This window comes from Pollicipes pollicipes, unplaced genomic scaffold (assembly GCF_011947565.3).
Source record: "Pollicipes pollicipes isolate AB1234 unplaced genomic scaffold, Ppol_2.1 Scaffold_6137;HRSCAF=7276_pilon_pilon_pilon, whole genome shotgun sequence".
NCBI classification, from domain to species: domain Eukaryota; kingdom Metazoa; phylum Arthropoda; class Thecostraca; order Pollicipedomorpha; family Pollicipedidae; genus Pollicipes; species Pollicipes pollicipes.
The window spans coordinates 27,501-45,562 of NW_023596817.1; the positions used below are offsets into that span (position 1 = coordinate 27,501).

Consider the following 18,062-nt stretch of genomic DNA (forward strand, 5'->3'; position numbering starts at 1 on the left):
TTTTCCTGAATGATTTCCGAACGGTTCTGTGTGCTCGCGCTAAACTTTGCATAGCTATAGGAAATTGAACAGTTTATATTTGACATCAAATAATTGAATGCGCCCTGCAAGATCAATGTCCTATGATGGGCCAAAGTCAGGCCGTGGCTGTCGGCGAAGGCCACTTGGAGAACATCGTTCGGTCTGGGTGCCAACGGAGCGTTAGACGAAACCATACATCTCTGAGATAGTTCGTTGGGAAATAAACAAATTGAACGTGTAATAACAACAAACTCGATTGAGTTAGGGTCAGATAGGAACAGACCGAGGTCAAGACCAACCTGCTTTTTTACTCGAGAGCTTGCTTTATGAGATAGTTTCTGGTGGTCATTTAGAATTTATTAATGGAAGGGACCGCAACAAACATGTTTATGGACGTTTCCAAGGTCATATGAGGTCACTGACCTTAAATGAATACTGCTGACTTTTTGCTTTGAACAGGTATCTAAGTTCACGGCTGTTGCAAAAAGAGGTCTAGGGACACTGCCCACTACTCTGGAGTTTGACCTTGTTTGACCTTATTCAACCACAAGATCAAGACCTGGGAATCTCAAATGCTGACACAAGTAAGTTCACATACAGGCCAATCCACTGCGCAAATTTCTCGTCTCCAGATGTCCTAGATCTTAAAAATATTGGGGGGGGGGGCGGTCAAATTGATCCCCACCTGAGCGAAGGGCATTCAACCGACCATCCGGGCGCGTGTTAAGCTTTACCGAAGATGCATGTTGGCGGTTCTTGGACAGCAAATGCGTGTTGCATAATTTTGCAATCCGACAAAGAAATGCACTCTAACTGTGGCCAGTAGACATACGAGGGATTACGCATAAATCTGGCGATAGATTGGCCCTGTTCATGGGCTCGAAGCCTTCGTTAAATTCGTGAATAATTGGCTGCCAGTTGCCGTTTTTGAATGAATCGGTAGATAAACGAGAAATGTCACAAATGTTGATGCCTCTGATGTGATCAGCAAAATGTACGCTACCAAAGCACCCAATGTTTTCACCCGAAGCATGAGCGAACCAGCGAGACATGCGCGCTCACACAGGCAGGGTCAAGTTCCCCACCACATTACTGAAAACAATACGCCAGTGAAACGAAAGCTTCTGCCGTGCTGATGACAGCTGCCAACACTGCATTGGGTTATCTCTTCCCTCCACCCAGTCGTAAACTGACAACATCTACCTATGCGGCTGAGCCGTCGGCACGCCTGACCTCTGACCGACCTGTCCCGCCTCGGTGACCTCCACATACTCCAGCCTGCCGGTGACCAGGTGCTCGTTCTGGTACTTGGCGTGGATCATGATGGTGGCGCCGAACTGGTCCGTCGACGTCTCGGCGCCGTACCGGCCGCGGAAGCAGGTCTGCGTGTCAAACTGACCTGAGGGTCGGGTGAGGTCACGTCAGGTCAAGTCAGCTCAGGAGAGGTCAGATCAGGTCAGTTCAGGTCATCTTAGACCAGATTAGGCCAGGTGAGGTCAGCTAAGGTCAAGTGAGGTTAGCTCAGGTCAGACCATGTCAGTTTACGTCGGATAAGGCCAGGCGAGGTAAGATGTGAGGTTAAATCAGGTCAGGACATATCATATTAGATTGGATCAGGTCAGGTCAGATCAGGGTTGTTCAGGTTTGTCTAGGCTTCGTCAGCCCTGGTCGGATCAGGTCAGGCTTGCACCTGTTTGGTCAGACCAGGGAAGAACGGCGATGCTGGTATGTGAGGACAGCAAAGAACAAGGTAGAGGAGCAAAGATAAAGACAAGGCATACTGAAAAGAACACGATGGAGAAGGACAGAGTAAGGCAGGACAGGACAGCTCGGTGTATAACGGCATGTTGTGAATCATGCAAGTCCAGCCTGCAGACAACATTCAAAGAAGATATTGACTCATTTCTTCCGGGATTGAGCGTGGCTTACACTGACCCCGACGCTGCGCAACTGTTACCGCCGATGTCCGATTTCGATCCAAGTCGTTAACATCAAGACTGCACATCATCACTACGGCCTCATGCCAACAAACGCTGTCACGTCATGACACCAAACACTACAACGGCCAGTGCCTGTGCAGCCGCGAGACTCGCTATTTCACACAGCTCTCCATCATTGACCCCATCCTCACCTGGGTTAAAGCCGGCCGCACAGGCCTTCACTTCCTCGGTGAACTCCTGGTTGATGGAACCGCGCACCTTGACATTGCGGGTCAGCAGGCCCACCTCTGCGCGCATGCGCACTGTCTGGCCGGCGAACGTCTGCTCCGAGCTGATGTGCTCGAACGCCAGCGGGCTCTCCAAAGTCAAAGTCAGGCCGTCCTCCGACACGGCCGAGATCACGTGCTTCTCCGACTCGTTCATCGAGTGCCTGCGGCGCGGATCACCGGGCCGATTCACGCGCGGCGCTCAGACACAGCTGCGCACAGTGGACTCTCGCTCCCTCTAGACGCATCAGCCGTCCTGGAGGGGTCGCTACGACTTCAGCCTGGGGCCCTCACCCCAGTCCCGCACTATTTCCGTCCCATAGACAAGGTCACCGACAAACACGTGATCCCGCCCTGCCCCCCCCCCCCTTCCGTGACAGGTCACTAGCAGCCCTCGCCAGCAAAGCCCCTCCAGCCCAGAAGTGGACAACCTTAATCCCTTCCATTTGGCGCTACGTCAATATATCACCCAAGCTTCCAAGAGCTTATGACAGTCAATATCTCCTCCAGCCAAATCTCTCCGGTCAAACTGACGCTTGCTCTTTACACCAGTGGTTCCCAATCCCTTCGCCCTGGCGCCGCCCCGAGCGGGCCGACTCACTTGCCGCCGGTGGAGGCGATCACGATCTCATCGCCGACCTGCCAGCTGACGGCGCGGTCCAGGGTCAGGCTGCTGGCGCCCGCCGCCGCCGTGCTCGCCAGGTACGTCCAGGGAACGGCCACGGGCAGACCGTGGAGGTCCAACGTGCCGTTCCGCACGGCCAGCACCTGGCGGCCGGATAGCGAAACTCAGCACAACCAGAGCGCCCGCAACACCCTTTTCATCGCCCCAATCATCACTATCACCACCATAATCGTCATCGTCATCGTCATCCCCGTCATTCATACATATTCACAAATGTATGCAACTGCAAAGTGCAAAGCGTTATCATTATTTACCATGCATTCGGAAATGATACAATTCCACCATCACGAGGGGGGGGGGGAGGGCGGAAGTGGGCTTCAAGCCCTATAAACGTTTCCATGGAGCACACCGATTGTCTGTCTATGCAATGGAGAAAATTAACCGCACACATACCACGAAGCTTTTTGGTAGGCGACATGACTTGCAAATTATCATTTTGACGATAGCCGACATTCAGTTTGCCGGGAGGCACCAGTCAAACAACTTTGTCAGGCTCGCAGTGGTGCTGTCAATAAAATTGAACGTTCCAGGCTGTGCCTATAGCCACCAGTGCTAGGCCAGTCAGCGACGCTTGCCTTGGCACCGTAGACGGGCAGCTCGGTGGCGCGCACGTTGCCGTGCAGCGTGATGGCGGCCTGGCCGGCGTGCGGCGCCTGCTCGGTGCCGATCTGCACCCGGCCGCCGCCCAGCACCACGATGTACTCGGCGTGCAGCTCAAGGAATGCCGCCTCCGGGTCGAAGATGAGCTCCCCGCCTGGCGACGCTCGCGCGGCTCAGTCATCCGGTCACTGAGGTCGTACGGCCCGGCGGCACGGGGTCCGGCATGGCCTCCCAGACACCTCAGCAGACACATTTCCCGAAATGACGTGGGAATCGCCCTGGACCTGTCAGGATAACTAACAAACACACCCACAGACGTAGCTTCGATTGTGGACGACAACAAGCCACTGGAACAGCAGAATTCTTAGACGGAGCTGAAGCTGTCTAGGACAGCCTCGGTCAGGACCCTCAGCCGAGGACACAGCGAGCGCTCTCGGGCCGGGTTGGAGTTGTCTAGGGCAGCCTCGGTCAGGACCCTCAGTCGAGGACATGGCGAGCGCTCTCAGACCGGGCTGGGCTGTCTGGGGCAGCCTCGGTCAGTACTCTCAGCCGAGGACGTGGCGAGCGCTCTCGGACCGGGCTGGAGTTGTCTGGGGCAGCCTCGGTCAGTACTCTCAGCCGAGGACGTGGCGAACGCTCTCGGACCGGGCTGGGCTGTCTGGGGCAGCCTCGGTCAGTACCCTCAGCCGAGGACATGGCGAACGCTCTCGGACCGGGCTGGGCTGTCTGGGGCAGCCTCGGTCAGTACTCTCAGCCGAGAACATGGCGAACGCTCTCGGACCGGGCTGGGCTGTCTGGGGCAGCCTCGGTCAGTACTCTCAGCCGAGGACGAGGCGAGCGCTCTCGGACCGGGCTGGGCTGTCTGGGGCAGCCTCGGTCGGCATCCTCAGCCGAGGACACGGCGAGCGCCGCGGGAGTCGCCATCTGTCGTCGCGATGCATCACTCTTTAGAACAGATGATCGGCGACCCGGAGCAGGCAGGACCGGACTGCAGGCCGAATGGGGGGGGGGGGGGGGGGGCTGAAAGAGGGTGGGGACTCAACGTCAAGGGGGAGGGGGACTCACCGTCGATCAGGATCAGCTTGAGCACGGGCGTGCTGGTGTCGAGCAGGATGGTCTGGCCGGCCGTGATGCTGACCGACTGGCCGTCGGACGGCGGGTCACTGCCGCCCCAGGTGAACGGCGACGACCAGCGGTCCACGTACTGGAACACGGCCTCCTCGCCGGCCTGCGACACACGTCACCGTGACGTCAACACCCGACCACTGGGGGGGGGGGGGGGGGGCAGCATTGCATGTGCTGGAGGACGGTCTCCACCGGGCTTCAATACGCTACGATGAAGTTAAGTATGCTCCTTACATCACCGAGCCAGAGGGGACCGGCGTTCACATGCTGAAGCAGAGCGCAGTCATCCCCAAAAACAAGACGACACTGAGACGCAGCCTCCATCGCATAATGCCTTGAATTATAACTCGCACACCCCCGACCTATCACAAAAACACCATCTCTTGCCCACGCCACCGCCCACGCCACGCCAGCTCTCAGCACGGCACGGGTCGGCGGCCGCGAGATGGCCGCGCACGGAGCGCGCCGGGTGACCGGGCGCCCGCTTCCGACTGACCGCGGCGAAGCCGACGCCAGGCACGTCAACGGCGACGGCGAACCTCCCGGGCCCGCTGTGAGCGTCGGTGACGCAGACCACCTGCGTGGCGCTCTCGCTGGTCACCGCGCACGGGACGCCGTCGATCGTCACCAGGTTGCCGGAGGCGCTGCCGGCAGGAGAGCGGCGGTCGGCGCGAGCTCGTCCGAGCGCGCGGCGGGCGCGCGCGGCGCGTTACGGCTGGTGAGCAGTTGGGTTTGTTGTGGGGAACCGAAGCAATGTAATTGACAAAGGTCATCTCATGCCTTTTTTGACAGGCAGCAGCAGTTAATGCGCAGTGGAGGAGCCGCACTGTACATTCCATAGACAGAAAGAAGCGACTATACTCTGAAACGACACCAGCACTCACTCCACAACCCCGATATCGTTGGTGGGCTAATGCCAACCACTTCGATACTAGAGCTGAGATAGAACGCCAGAGAAAGCTGTCAGAAAACAACATTGAAATTGTATGCCCTACCCGGCTGGTGGCGCCTAACCGATAAGTGCTTCTGCTAGCGGAACACACTTACATGTAACGTCACGCAACCATGCATCTATTCTCCAACTGCCCGCGTTTTCTAGCCAACACCGGCGGCCTGTAGCGAGCGTTGGCCGGTCGGTGCCAGCCTCTGTGCGAGTGTCACCGACCCCGCCCGTGACCACTCACGCCAGGCCGGTGCCTGTGACGGTGATGCTGGTGCCGCCGGCCGTGCCGCCCCGGCTGGGCGTGACGCTGGTCAATGACGCCGTCAGTGCGCCGTCGTACGTCAGAGCGGCCTCCGCCACCGCCGATTGGCCGCCAGACAGCGTCACAGTGACGTCACAGGCCGCCGCCGGGGCCGCTGCGGCACGGGTGTGACGTCAGCGGTACAGCCAGAATAGCCTGATGAGTATATGCGTGACCTCGATCCACAAGAGATCATGATTTTCATTGGTATTGGTCTCAAGTATCGATGAGGCCGCATATTCGATGGACACGTAATATGATACTTTCCGTTATAGCTTAGTTAGTTATTGAGTTAAGAACGCCGATATTCCATATGCAAGGAAGGCACCAGTAAGGAAAAAGTCAAGTGCTTACATATTTTCAAAATACGTGATGCGTAGCATAACACACACACACACACACACACACACACACACACACACACACACACACAGACATATATATATATATATATATATATATATATATATATATATATATATATATATACACATATATATCACAACATGGATTCCAGCGGCTGTTTGTCGCCATCCTTTTACCATTTTTTAGCACACTCAGGGTCGGCTATTTTTCTAGCACGAAGCCCCGAAATGTCGCGAAACCAGCAGACGGCCACACTTACACGGTAGGTGAGCACTTACTGCACAGGAAGAAGAGTGCTCGGTGCAGCCTGCCTCGTACATGACATGTCAGCATTTAAATGCAATTTAGAACAAAAAATGATGACAAAAATAAATAGTAGCAACATAAAGCATGCAGCACACCAGTATTAAATAGTGCTTCCGATAATTCGAACATGTCGATTTTTTCGCGGCATTTGCATCGAGGAAGAAAACAGCTCAACCATGGTATAAACGCCGCCGCAGATATGCACGAAGTGATGAGCATTTCGCGCAGATCTTTTTCGTGTGACTTCCCCGCAAACGCTCAAGGTTTGCACCAAACTCAGTACACTGAAACAACCAGCACCAACCTTGAACAGCAGGCGCGAGACACGTGATCTCCGTGCTGGTGACGGTGGTGACCTGGCAGGCCTGGTCACACACCGTCACTGTGACCGGGTCCACCGTGTCAAACTTGCCGCCGGCGAGGGTCAGCGTCGTTCCGCTGATACCCGCTGGAACGGCCACAGAACGGCTGCTCAGCGTCCGGTGCACGAATGACCACGGCGAAGCGATGTGTGTCGGAGAAAAGAGCGGCAGCGTGGTTCATTCGGCACGACTCTGCTCCGCAACAGCTTCAACCGTTTCTCTCCGTTCGGAATGGGCGCAGCCTCTCGTCTTACCGGTAGCCGGTGAGACGGAGGCCAAGGCCAGCTCCACTGTGAGGTCAAAGGGCGCCGAGTTGCCGGTGCCCTCCGGCGAGTAGAAGGTCACTGGGTGTTGTCCGCCGGGCAGAACCGTGTCCAGCTGCCGCCGAACAGCGACACGTTAGTACCGCGCACCGAATGGACGGGGCAGCAGGGATGTTTGGCACATACCTATGGCCATTCGTGCTGGGAGGGTGCGCGAAGACCATGCGAATGAGGCCGACTCACCAAGCCGCTATAAGGAATGTACGATTCGTAACAAGCCGTCTTGGTCAAATGCCACCAATTTTTGTTTGCATTTCGAGACCGTTTTATGAAAAGGCTGTTTCACTTTCTGACCACCTGATGATGCAAAGGCATTAACCTGATTTCTGATCCAGTTGAAAATCTCGCAACAGTCCCCCCTGCCCGATTGTGCCGATCAACATAAGACCGCAACACACAGCACTCTCTCTCTCTCTCTCTCTCTCTCTCTCTCTCTCTCTCTCCTCTCTCTCTCTCTCTCTCTCTCTCTCTCTCTCACACACACACACACACACACACACACACACACGCACACACACACACACACACACGCACACACACACACACACACACACACACACACACACACACACACACACACACACACACACACACACACACACACACACACACACACACACACACACGAGCCCGAGCTCGCCCATTCGCCGAACATTCGTTTGCCGCAGCCGCCGCAGTCACCGCCTCGCTTCACCCCCTCACCTGGCACGTGACCTGGGTGTCGCTTTGTTTGTTGACGTTGCAGAGCCTGCCGCCCACCATGAGGTAGCTGCTGCCGGAGGTGCCCAGCCCAGTGCCGGCAGACATGACCAGCGTCACCTCGCCGTTATCCAAACTGAGGGGTCGCGGCGTCAGAGTCGTATGAGAGGTGTCGTCACGAGTGATGATGATTTATGGTAACGAACAGGTTTGATGAGGGAGCGCGGCCGGCGTGCAGTTGACATGGGCGGAGACATTTGAAGTCGATCCATTGACATACATTCTATCGAGCCATGGCGTTCACGTGCACCACGCTTCTATACCATTGCACGCGAACCAACGCCACGTATTGGACGATGATAGTTCCAGGTATGAGCTCACGAACATCCAACACGGCTGCCAACGGTCCAAATACGGGATTACTACGCGCTAATGTAAACACAACCACGCAGTTCGCTGCATTGCGTACAGCTGATTTTTTGAGGTAATGGATGCATGGAGCAACGTCTGCCGCAGCAGTTGACCAAACAAGATCGGTAGACTGCGAGCAATGCGCATGGCAAAAGCCACCGTCATAAACGGAGAATATTATCTCTACCCGTTATGGTCCAGTAAAGGTCTGAGAATGACTTGGTGCGACGTTGTCCTTTATCAGATTAGCCGCCTTGTGAGCAGACCGATCGGAGAGAAGAACCGGCCTCGGGTGGCCGTATGGCTCGGACCGAACAGACTCGGGCGACCTCGGGTAAGGTCAGGCAGACTCGGACGGGCTCGCGTAGGGTTAGGCAGACTCGGGCGGGATCGGGTAGGGTCAGACAGGCTCGGGCGGCCTCGGGTAGGGTCAGACAGGCTCGGGCGGCCTCGGGTAGGGTCAGGCAGACTCGGGCGGGCTCGGGTAGGGTCAGGCAGACTCGGGCGGGCTCGGGTAGGGTAAGGCAGACTCGGGCGGGCCCTGGCGGGACTCCCCACCTGACAACGGACGTCAGCACGGGCGTGCTCTCCGCCGAGTACGTGTAGTCGGGTCCGGTCACGGTCTGGCCGCCGCTCGTGACCACCACCGGCTGGACACCCTCGCCCGCAGGCGTCAGACAGGTCAGCGCCGAGGCCGAGCGCGCCGTCAGCTCACATTCCTCGCCGCCGACCGTGACGGACGCGTCGGGCCCGAAGCCGGCGCCAGCCAGCTGCAGCGCGGCGCCGCCGTGCACGGAGCCAGCCGGCAGGCTGGCCGTCTCCAGCGTGGGCGCCACGGTCACCGTCGCCGTGTCGCCGGCCAGGCCGAGCTGCGACACCTGCAGCGCCACGGCGTACTCGCCGGCCGCCTCCGCGTCCAGCTGACAGGTGACGCTGGTGTCGCTGATCTCTATCGGCGTGCAGGTCAGTTCAGTCGGGTCGGCGGCGGCGCTCCGGCGGCGGCGCAGGTGCACGCGCCTCCGCGAGCGCCGCCGGCCCAGCACGGCCTCGTGGAAGGCGCTGACGTACTCTGGCGTCAGCTCCAGGTAGTCCAGCTCGGCTGGGGTGCCGCCGGGCGGCGCCACGGTCGCGGCGCGGGTCGGCTCCAGCCCCGAGCCGGCGGCGCGCAGCTGGCCGCTGCTGACGAACTCGTCGAAGTTGGCGCAGCGGCCGTCGCAGAAGCGACTCCAGAAGGCCGCGTCCTCTTGCGCGCCGCCCTCGGCAGGCGACTCTGCCTCGGTGACGTCGTCGGGGTCGATGACTTCGGTGTCGCGCGGCGGGTCGACGTGCCGACGCCGACGGGCGGCGCTCGAGACCGGTGTCAGCCGGATGACGATGTCGGAGGCGTTGCTGCCCAGGTTCGTCCCTGAGATGGTCAGCGTCCTCTGCGCGTTCGTCGCCACCTGGGCCGAAGTCAGTGTTGGAGACTTGCTGATGTCGTAGGTGAAGGTCATATTCCCCAGTGTCCTGGCATAAAGCATTTTGGTTAAAAGGCTATGCGGAACTTGCAGGCTGGCAAGCAGCATCATGGTAGCAACAGCGGAGTAAATCCTGTAGTTGACACCACAAATGTTTTGTTCCCTGGAAAGCTATCGATGGCAGTTTTGCCTGTCTTTTTGTTTGCATTTCAGTATCAGCCATGCCGTTGGGTCAGTATTCGGTAATCCGAAGTTTAAATATCAAGTAACAGTAAAATTTCTGACTCCGAAATAATTTCACAAAACCCTAAGCCGACAGTTTTCAAATTGTCTCATACGATGAAAACAAACGTTAACGAGCCGACCGCCAGCTTTACCCCAGCTCGCCCTGCTTCCGCTGTCTGAGCTTTGGTTCAACACGCTAGAAATAGCAGGGCTCATAATGGTACGACTAAATCCATGTCGCCATGCAAAACCTCGACTCGCCTACCCACGGACGACCGCGAAGGCGAGCTCACTGACCTGACCACGCCATCCTCATCCCAGACGAGCTTGACAGGCATCGGGCCTGCCTGGCCGGCCGCCGAAGCCGGGGTCAAGCAGGTGAGCGTGGACAGGGTGTTCGTCTGCACCTGGCACGCCTGACCTCCAACCAGGACAGCTGTGCTGCCATCTGTTGACGCCGGCAGCAGGCTGGAGCCTGGGACAGACCGGACCGAGACGGCGGTGAGACGCGGTGAGACCGCCGCAGGCGGTGACGGTACAGCGGCGGAGTGCTGTCGGCCGGCGTGGCAGGGTCCTGAGCAGGCCATCCCGTCCATTCCGGCCATACCGCATGAAGGGCGGTGAGAGAGGATATTATTAACGATAAATAATGGCGTCGCACCGGAAGGGCCGACTGAAAAGGTCGTGCAGGTCGACATTATAGCAGTTGGTCATAATAACTATTGATAAATAAAACGAGTTTGTAACGAATTGCGTGCCTTCTTATAATTTGTTTCCCACACACGCTGACGACGTTTCTTCTCATCAAACGCCCACAGCAAGTTCCGTTCGACTAAGCTGCTGCGCAGTCACTCCCGCTACCAGCCGGAAGTTCGCTAGCCGTCGTTCTCGCTAACAGCCTGAGGCTGCCGCGCTGTCGTCCTCACTAACAGCGAGAGGATGCCTCCCTCCGAGTCGGCTGTCGTTCTCACTAACAGCCTGAGGCTGCCGCGCTGTCGTCCTCGCCAACAGTGAGAAGACGTCTCCTTCCAAGTCGGTGGTATCGCCACGTACAACTTGCCTTATCACCAGCAGGGGTAGACCAGAGACCAGATGTGGTGCCTGGGTCCAAAGCTCCCACCCAGCACCCAAGGCACTCACCTGGCACTCAGGACTCTCATTCGGTACCCAGGACTCTCACCCAGCACTCAGTACTTTCACCGGGCACCCAGGACTCTCACCGGTCAGCGTGAGCAGCGTGCCGCCGTTCGGGGAGCCGCTGGTCGGCGAGAGGCCGGACACCACCGGCTCGGAGCTGAAGTACTTCAGACCGGCGGCCACGTCGATCACTGCCGCGCCCCTGTAGCGGCGAGGCGGCGAAGTCAGACGGCAGCACCGCGTCGGGCGCCGGCAACTCCCCTGCTCTGCGTCAGCACGGTGGCGTCAGGTGCGACTCGCTGGTCGGCATCAGCCATCTTCATGCTGCGTTCCAGAGTTCAGGTTTGTAAGTTATGACGCGGTCCAGTGCTTTAAGATTAAACTCCTTTAAATTGTGTGAAAAAGAGACTTGTGTGTGTCGTATGCTTCTTTATATGGGCATCTGAATCGGTTTTCACGTAACGTGTCCTTGAGTTCCACTTGACATGCGGTATTACACAACGCTTTTCGCCCCGTTTTGAACGCTCCTAAATAAGCCAGTGATTTTTTGAAACATTGCAATACAACAGAAGTCATGTTCCGGTGGTGAATTTTAGACATACAGCATCGAACTGGTCGCGTAGATCTCAAGACCTCAAGTGGAGGCTATTCGACCCTGCCGCGTGTAATTAAATGGCGATTCATCGCATGAAAATACGGTTAAGCGTCGTCAAGTGTTTTGCTCCCAAAGAAAAACGTGGGTGCAAAATGCTACCGAACTACGGAACACCCTGATGTTGATAAGGAAGACTGTCATTGGGACTTTACGACACACTCAACTGCCGAGGCTATATGACGACTGCGATGAGAGAGACTTAAAACGCTCGATGATGCCACGCCGAACATGATGTCCACGCTCAGTGCAAAGCACGCAGTGGACCAGCAGCCGCAGCTACCTAGCTTGCTGTAAAAGAACTGCAACATACAACAACTGTGTTCTGCCTACAACGGGTGGTGTCCCACACGACGATGACGGGGCAACATCACCTGGAGCCAACGTCAGTCACGGTAATAAGAAGGCACCTGGCAAATACCGAGAATGAAATCCATCTAATTAGTTCCCCAATTGGGATTCACCGGTAATACGAGCGGCGGGGAATCATGGCGCAATGAGGGTAATAAGTACCCGCCTCTCCGACTGTTTCACGGATTGCTGAACGCCCTCTCGCCGGCGGCGGATGATAGCATTTCACGCATGTGTGTGCGCCCATTAGACGCCACGCACGCGGAATCGCTCTGATCGGCCGACGTCAAAGATTGCCAGGTGTGAAAGCGCCAACCAGAAACAGCTGACGGCAGCGCGCCAATAGCGCCCTGCACGGCGGGGGCGCCCTTCTTCGCCGGCGACGCCCGCTCATCAGCCGCCGGCCGCCTCCGCCGCGGCGCGACAGCTCCCCTCCCCCTCGCCGCACCGGGGGCTCACCTGTTGGCCACGCGCACCGCCAGGGGCTGCGGCTGGCCATGCTGCAGGCCGTCTGACGTCACACGGCACGTCAGCTGACTGGCCGACGCCGAGGTGACCTGGCAGGCGCCGGAGCCCAGCGTGACCCGGTTGTGGCAGGCGGTCTCGGAGAAGCCGGCTCCAGAGATGGTTAGCTCGGAGCCGGCTTCCACCATGTGTCCAGCACTGAAGACGGAGGATCTACCGCTGTAAGCCGACGCCCCACGCAGTCGGACTCGTCGGAACTAAACTTTCCAGGATCGATTTCAACCCCGCTAGCCAGTTCTGAATCAAATCGGGCAAGGCGTCCGCTCGCATTTCTCACAACTGCCTTCAATCCAGCACGGTAGCACGCAACACAAGAACAATTCCGATCAGTGCCTCACAATCCGGGCCAATTTCAGATTTATGTATGAAAAGTAGCAAATATCGTCACATTCACTTCTGCATGGCTTATTGACAATGGACTCTGTAAACATTCCAAGCAATCTACCCTCTTCGATTTGCTAATGCAATTTAACCCCAACATCAATATTTTCAAACGTGATTCAATACATTCCAGACCAACTAATCTATCCACATCATGGGTTTATGCGATCCATCAAAAGCTCTACCGACTTGCTTAATGGCCTGACCTCCCTGAAGTAGCAAGTCATATCGTGGCTAGGAGATCAGTTTGTTACTTCCTCACATATGCACGTACGCCTAGGTTAACTTACTTCAAATCCAGATAAGAATGAACACGGCTGAAGGCAAGCTTGAATGTGCCACTCGCAAACGCAAGATGGCGGTGACCAATGGAGTGCCCAGCTCGACATAAGCCCCCCCCCCCAGACAGTGAGACAGCGCGGCCCACCGCTTGGGCGGGTTGGGTGAGCTGACCTGTCGTCGCCAGAGGCGACGCTGACCCCGGTGACCCGGGCGGTGACGCAGTCTGCCGCCGTGAGCACAAGAGGCGCCGGCGACGCCGGGCAGGCGGCCGGCGCCGGGTCCTCGGAGCACACCTCGGAGGGGACGAACGCCGGCGCTACCGACACGGCCGACGCGGTGATGCACGCACGCTCTGAGACACTCAACATAAGCTAACCATAGCACTGGGCCGTGTTCTGAGGAGAACTGGAAATATCTCGCCGTTAGGCATTCCGAACTTCGAAAGGTGGCGGCTACGTTTATTGTACACTGTTGGTCCCACGCACAGTGAGCACAGAGGAAGTGGACTTTACCAGCAAAGGCAAGGTTATTGGCCGAAATCACAGCTTTCATAATCACGGCCACCATACAGTGCCTTCCGTGATTGGTACGCAAAACATGTGTAAGCATTCAGAATTTCTTAAAGCGAGGGGAGGGATCTCAATCCTGTTGGCATACTTGTATCCCGTTTCCGAGCGCAAAGGCCTATACAGGGCCCCTGAGTAAAAGGAGAAGTTCCTGGGACCCCGGGACCTCCTTCCCCTTAGCTGCCCCTCCGTGTACAAACATCTGTTGAAATCAAAAGAGCTTCATTACACCTGGAGGTGCCATTTGAACGACAATACCAAGCAGTTATGAGCACGCATTATGAGCACGTATACCAATCACACGGATCGCACTGACACGTAATGCCATCAGCTTTGTTCAATTCATGCTCCAGCAAGGCCTGCTTAGTAAGCCGCACCAAGCTAATGCACACTGGGCGACACTGGCCGACCACGACGCGAGTGACATGATCCATACCAACATGCTAGCTTACACCAGCAGTGTACGTACTATCCCCGTCGGTTGGTGTCGACTCCGCCTCAACGGAGCCCACCCGGACGGACAGGACACCGCTGCCAGCCGGCGGCGCCACCACGTGGATGACCCCGCGCATGCGCACTGCGTTGGTTCCGACCGACTCGCCAGAGTAGAAGACGGTGCCGATGTCCTCCAGCATGGTGGTGAATGATCCTGCGGCAAACGTCCGACGCTTTGACGGTTATCGCACCCTTTGTCAGTCCTTCGCAGGGACCTTGCTTTCATTCACGTACATCAATAGTTATGAAATGCCCACGATCAGGACGAACGACAGACTGAGACGACGCAGGTACTGCCCCTTTCATCGTCGGTTGTCAGCAGATTAGCCGCCATCCCCGGCAGTGCGTCAGCTGACTCGGCCCATCTCTCAGCGTGCCGCTCCCAGACACGGCCCATCTCTCAGCGTGCCGCTCCCAGGCTCGGCCCATCTCTCAGCGTACCGCTCCCAGACACACACCTTGCGGCGTCTTGTCGCCGCTGTTGAAGCCGGCTCCGTCGTACGCGTCCGAGTGCTGGTCGGCCGTCTGGTGCACCGAGAAGCCCACCTGGTCGGAGCTGACCTGGCCCGGCGCCCAGCGCCAGGTGACCAGGTCACCGGGCCACACGGTCAGGTGCTGCGGCTGCCACAGGTAGCCAGGGCCGTAACCTGGCGACCGCGCACAGCTCCGTCAGCACCAGATGATCTGTTCTGCGGTGCTAACGGTTGGAGATGCGGGCACGAAAAACGTGGCCCTACAGCAAGGGCAGTATTTTTACTGTCAACGATAAGCGTGTAGGTAAAAAGGCATACTCCGATAGCTCTTCGACGATCGCAACTACTTCTACGCGCATATGCACCACTGAGTACAACTAGAGATTTGGGCTATTTCTACGCGGCTGAACGCCACTGAATACTACTGGAGGTTTGGGATATTTCTACACGGATATGTACCACCGAGAACAACTAGAGGGTTGCGCAAGTTAGGTTAATCCTCTTTCGTCCATAACTGAACATTTGAGTGCTATGGGAGTAAAGGGACAGGCAAGGGGTGGGACAAGCTGGGATCATGGCGGCTGTCACCGCTGCCGAGCCCCATCCCGCACACGGGACCCGACTTCGAGGTACGTGTGGGCGCTCGACCGCCCCCCCCCCCCCCCCCACCAGGACGGCAGTGAGATCGGCTCTGGCTGGCGGCCGCAGCACGCTCCAGGTGAGAAGGGGCTCTACCAGGACTGTAAGACGATGTGGTGTGTGGTGAGAACAGCGACAGGGGTGAAAACATTGACAAGCTGATGGCATACATGCATAATACCAGTTGCAAACCTCTAGTTCCATGATCGCTTGCGCATCCTGCACAACGGCGCATGACAACAACCGGCCCGGAAATCCTGGGACGGGACGTACGCGGGTGTGTTGCATTGTTGCGAATCACGTGGCGGCGCCGGCGTCTGTTGACGAGGCACATGATCTCCGTGTCGGTACAGGTGACCGGCTCGCAGACGAAGGCGTCCCCGGCCGTGATGTCCAGTCTCTGGCAGTCGGCGGCTAGCCCCTGACCCGTGATCCGCACGGTGGATCCTCCCATTGCGGAGACGAGGCGCGGTGATATGTCAGAGACTGTAAACTGGTAGCTGATCGCTCCAATGCCACTGTGGAAAATAAATTACCGTTTTTGTTTCCGGCCCAAATGTTGCGTTACTACCTGGGTAGCAAGATACGGTATGGTCATACTTCTGGACGATACAGTTTGCTTGGGTGGACAACGTCCTCAATTATCACCCGGGCGATGTATTGGCGGTGAACTACGGATTGCTGTAATATAAAGTTCGCTGACTGGACAATATTTCATCCATCCACTGGATAGATAAGCTTTCTGCGAGGTCGAGCGTCTTCTGGTATCTGGCCAACCATTGGGGCTTGCATACAGCAGAGCACACCATCGCTAAAGGCGATCGCTAAAATCTCCCTTGACCGCGCTAATAATACATTTTGTCCATGCTCCTTGGTGGTCTTGGAGCATCTTCAGCTATTTTGCACTCACAAAAGCCGCTAAAATCCCAGCCTCACGTGGCGATGGAGAGAGCTCTCGACACGGCTGGGTGACGGCACAGGTCATGACCCTGGACCCATGACACACCTGCTGTCGGCCAGGCCCAGCTGACCCCTGCGCAGCTGGACGGCGTGCTGGCCGTGGCCGAGCGGCGGCAGTCGGCACGTCACGGCCTCCTCGCGCCAGCGGGTGACGTCACACGGCGCCCCGCCCACCGTCACTGATTGGTCGGCCTGTACCGGGCCGAACCCAGAACCGGTGATGCCCAGGAAGCCGCCTCCTGAGGAGACCGGGCACCGCGGTGAGTGTCTGGGGGACCACCTCCTGAGGGGACCGGGCACCGCGGTGAGTGTCTGGGGGACCACCTCCTGAGGGGACCGGGCACCGCGGTGAGTGTCTGGGGGACCACCTCCTGAGGAGACCGGGCACCGCGGTGAGTGTCTGGGGGCCACCTCCTGAAGGGACCGGGCACCGCGGTGAGTGTTTGGGGGGCCACCTCCTGAGGGGACCGGGCACCGCGGTGAGTGTTTGGGGGGCCACCTCCTGAGGGGACCGGGCACCGCGGTGAGTGTCTGGGGGGCCACCTCCTGAAGGGACCGGGCACCGCGGTGAGTGTTTGGGGGGCCACCTCCTGAAGGGACCGGGCACCGCGGTGAGTGTCTGGGGGCCACCTCCTGAAGGGACCGGGCACCGCGGTGAGTGTCTGGGGGGCCACCTCCTGAAGGGACCGGGCACCGCGGTGAGTGTTTGGGGGGCCACCTCCTGAAGGGACCGGGCACCGCGGTGAGTGTCTGGGGGACCACCTCCTGAGGGGACCGGGCACCGCGGTGAGTGTTTGGGGGGCCACCTCCTGAAGGGACCGGGCACCGCGGTGAGTGTCTGGGGGACCACCTCCTGAAGGGACCGGGCACCGCGGTGAGTGTCTGGGGGCCACCTCCTGAGGGGACCGGGCACCGCGGTGAGTGTCTGGGGGCCACCTCCTGAAGGGACCGGGCACCGCGGTGAGTGTCTGGGGACCACCTCCTGAGGGGACCGGGCACCGCGGTGAGTGTTTGGGGGCCACCTCCTGAAGGGACCGGGCACCGCGGTGAGTATCTGGGGACCACCTCCTGAGGGGACCGGGCACCGCGGTGAGTGTCTGGGGGACCACCTCCTGAAGGGACCGGGCACCGCGGTGAGTGTCTGGGGGACCACCTCCTGAGGGGACCGGGCACCGCGGTGAGTGTTTGGGGGCCACCTCCTGAAGGGACCGGGCACCGCGGTGAGTGTCTGGGGGACCACCTCCTGAGGGGACCGGGCACCGCGGTGAGTGTCTGGGGGCCACCTCCTGAAGGGACCGGGCACCGCGGTGAGTGTCTGGGGACCACCTCCTGAAGGGACCGGGCACCGCGGTGAGTGTCTGGGGGCCACCTCCTGAAGGGACCGGGCACCGCGGTGAGTGTCTGGGGGACCACCTCCTGAAGGGACCGGGCACCGCGGTGAGTGTCTGGGGGACCACCTCCTGAGGGGACCGGGCACCGCGGTGAGTGTCTGGGGGCCACCTCCTGAGGGGACCGGGCACCGCGGTGAGTATCTGGGGACCACCTCCTGAGGGGACCGGGCACCGCGGTGA

At 58.3% G+C, this 18,062-nt stretch overlaps 2 protein-coding genes across 2 annotated transcripts in view; both read right to left on the reverse strand.

Moving 5' to 3' along the window:
- Nucleotides 1-9,034, reverse strand: part of LOC119105247 (fibrocystin-L) — a 25,103-nt gene extending 16,069 nt beyond the window's left edge. The window contains exons 1-11 of the mRNA XM_037228715.1: nt 8,907-9,034; nt 7,941-8,073; nt 7,170-7,293; nt 6,858-7,001; nt 5,822-5,996; nt 5,134-5,281; nt 4,578-4,740; nt 3,488-3,666; nt 2,829-2,995; nt 2,153-2,391; nt 1,266-1,420 (exon numbers count right to left, since the gene is read on the reverse strand). Of these exons, the coding sequence (XP_037084610.1) occupies nt 1,266-1,420; nt 2,153-2,391; nt 2,829-2,995; nt 3,488-3,666; nt 4,578-4,740; nt 5,134-5,281; nt 5,822-5,996; nt 6,858-7,001; nt 7,170-7,293; nt 7,941-8,045 (1,599 nt within the window). The 5' untranslated portion in view covers nt 8,046-8,073; nt 8,907-9,034. The remainder of the gene's footprint in view (nt 1-1,265; nt 1,421-2,152; nt 2,392-2,828; nt 2,996-3,487; nt 3,667-4,577; nt 4,741-5,133; nt 5,282-5,821; nt 5,997-6,857; nt 7,002-7,169; nt 7,294-7,940; nt 8,074-8,906) is intronic.
- A 389-nt stretch (nt 9,035-9,423) lies between these two features.
- Nucleotides 9,424-16,565, reverse strand: LOC119105248 (fibrocystin-L). Its single transcript, XM_037228716.1, has 10 exons — nt 16,538-16,565; nt 15,805-16,049; nt 14,878-15,066; nt 14,394-14,573; nt 13,530-13,674; nt 12,717-12,833; nt 11,251-11,369; nt 10,328-10,505; nt 9,533-9,854; nt 9,424-9,447 (listed from the first exon to the last, which is right to left on the reverse strand). Exons 2-10 carry the CDS (start codon nt 15,983-15,985, stop codon nt 9,424-9,426), a joined length of 1,455 nt encoding a protein of 484 aa, XP_037084611.1. The 5' UTR covers nt 15,986-16,049; nt 16,538-16,565.
- Between the last annotated feature and the right edge of the window lie 1,497 nt (nt 16,566-18,062).

Excerpts from the sequence above, each read along its gene's own strand:
- LOC119105248 (XM_037228716.1), bottom strand. The coding sequence starts at position 15,985 with ATGGGAGGATCCACCGTGCGGATCACGGGTCAGGGGCTAGCCGCCGAC. Across the intron at positions 13,675-14,393 it reads GACACCAACCGACGGGGATA|CGCCGGCGTTCGTCCCCTCC; the intron begins GTACGTACACTG and ends CCGTGTCGGTAG. Across the intron at positions 9,448-9,532 it reads GCGCCAACTTCGACGAGTTC|CCGAGCTGGACTACCTGGAG; the intron begins GTCAGCAGCGGC and ends GCGGCACCCCAG.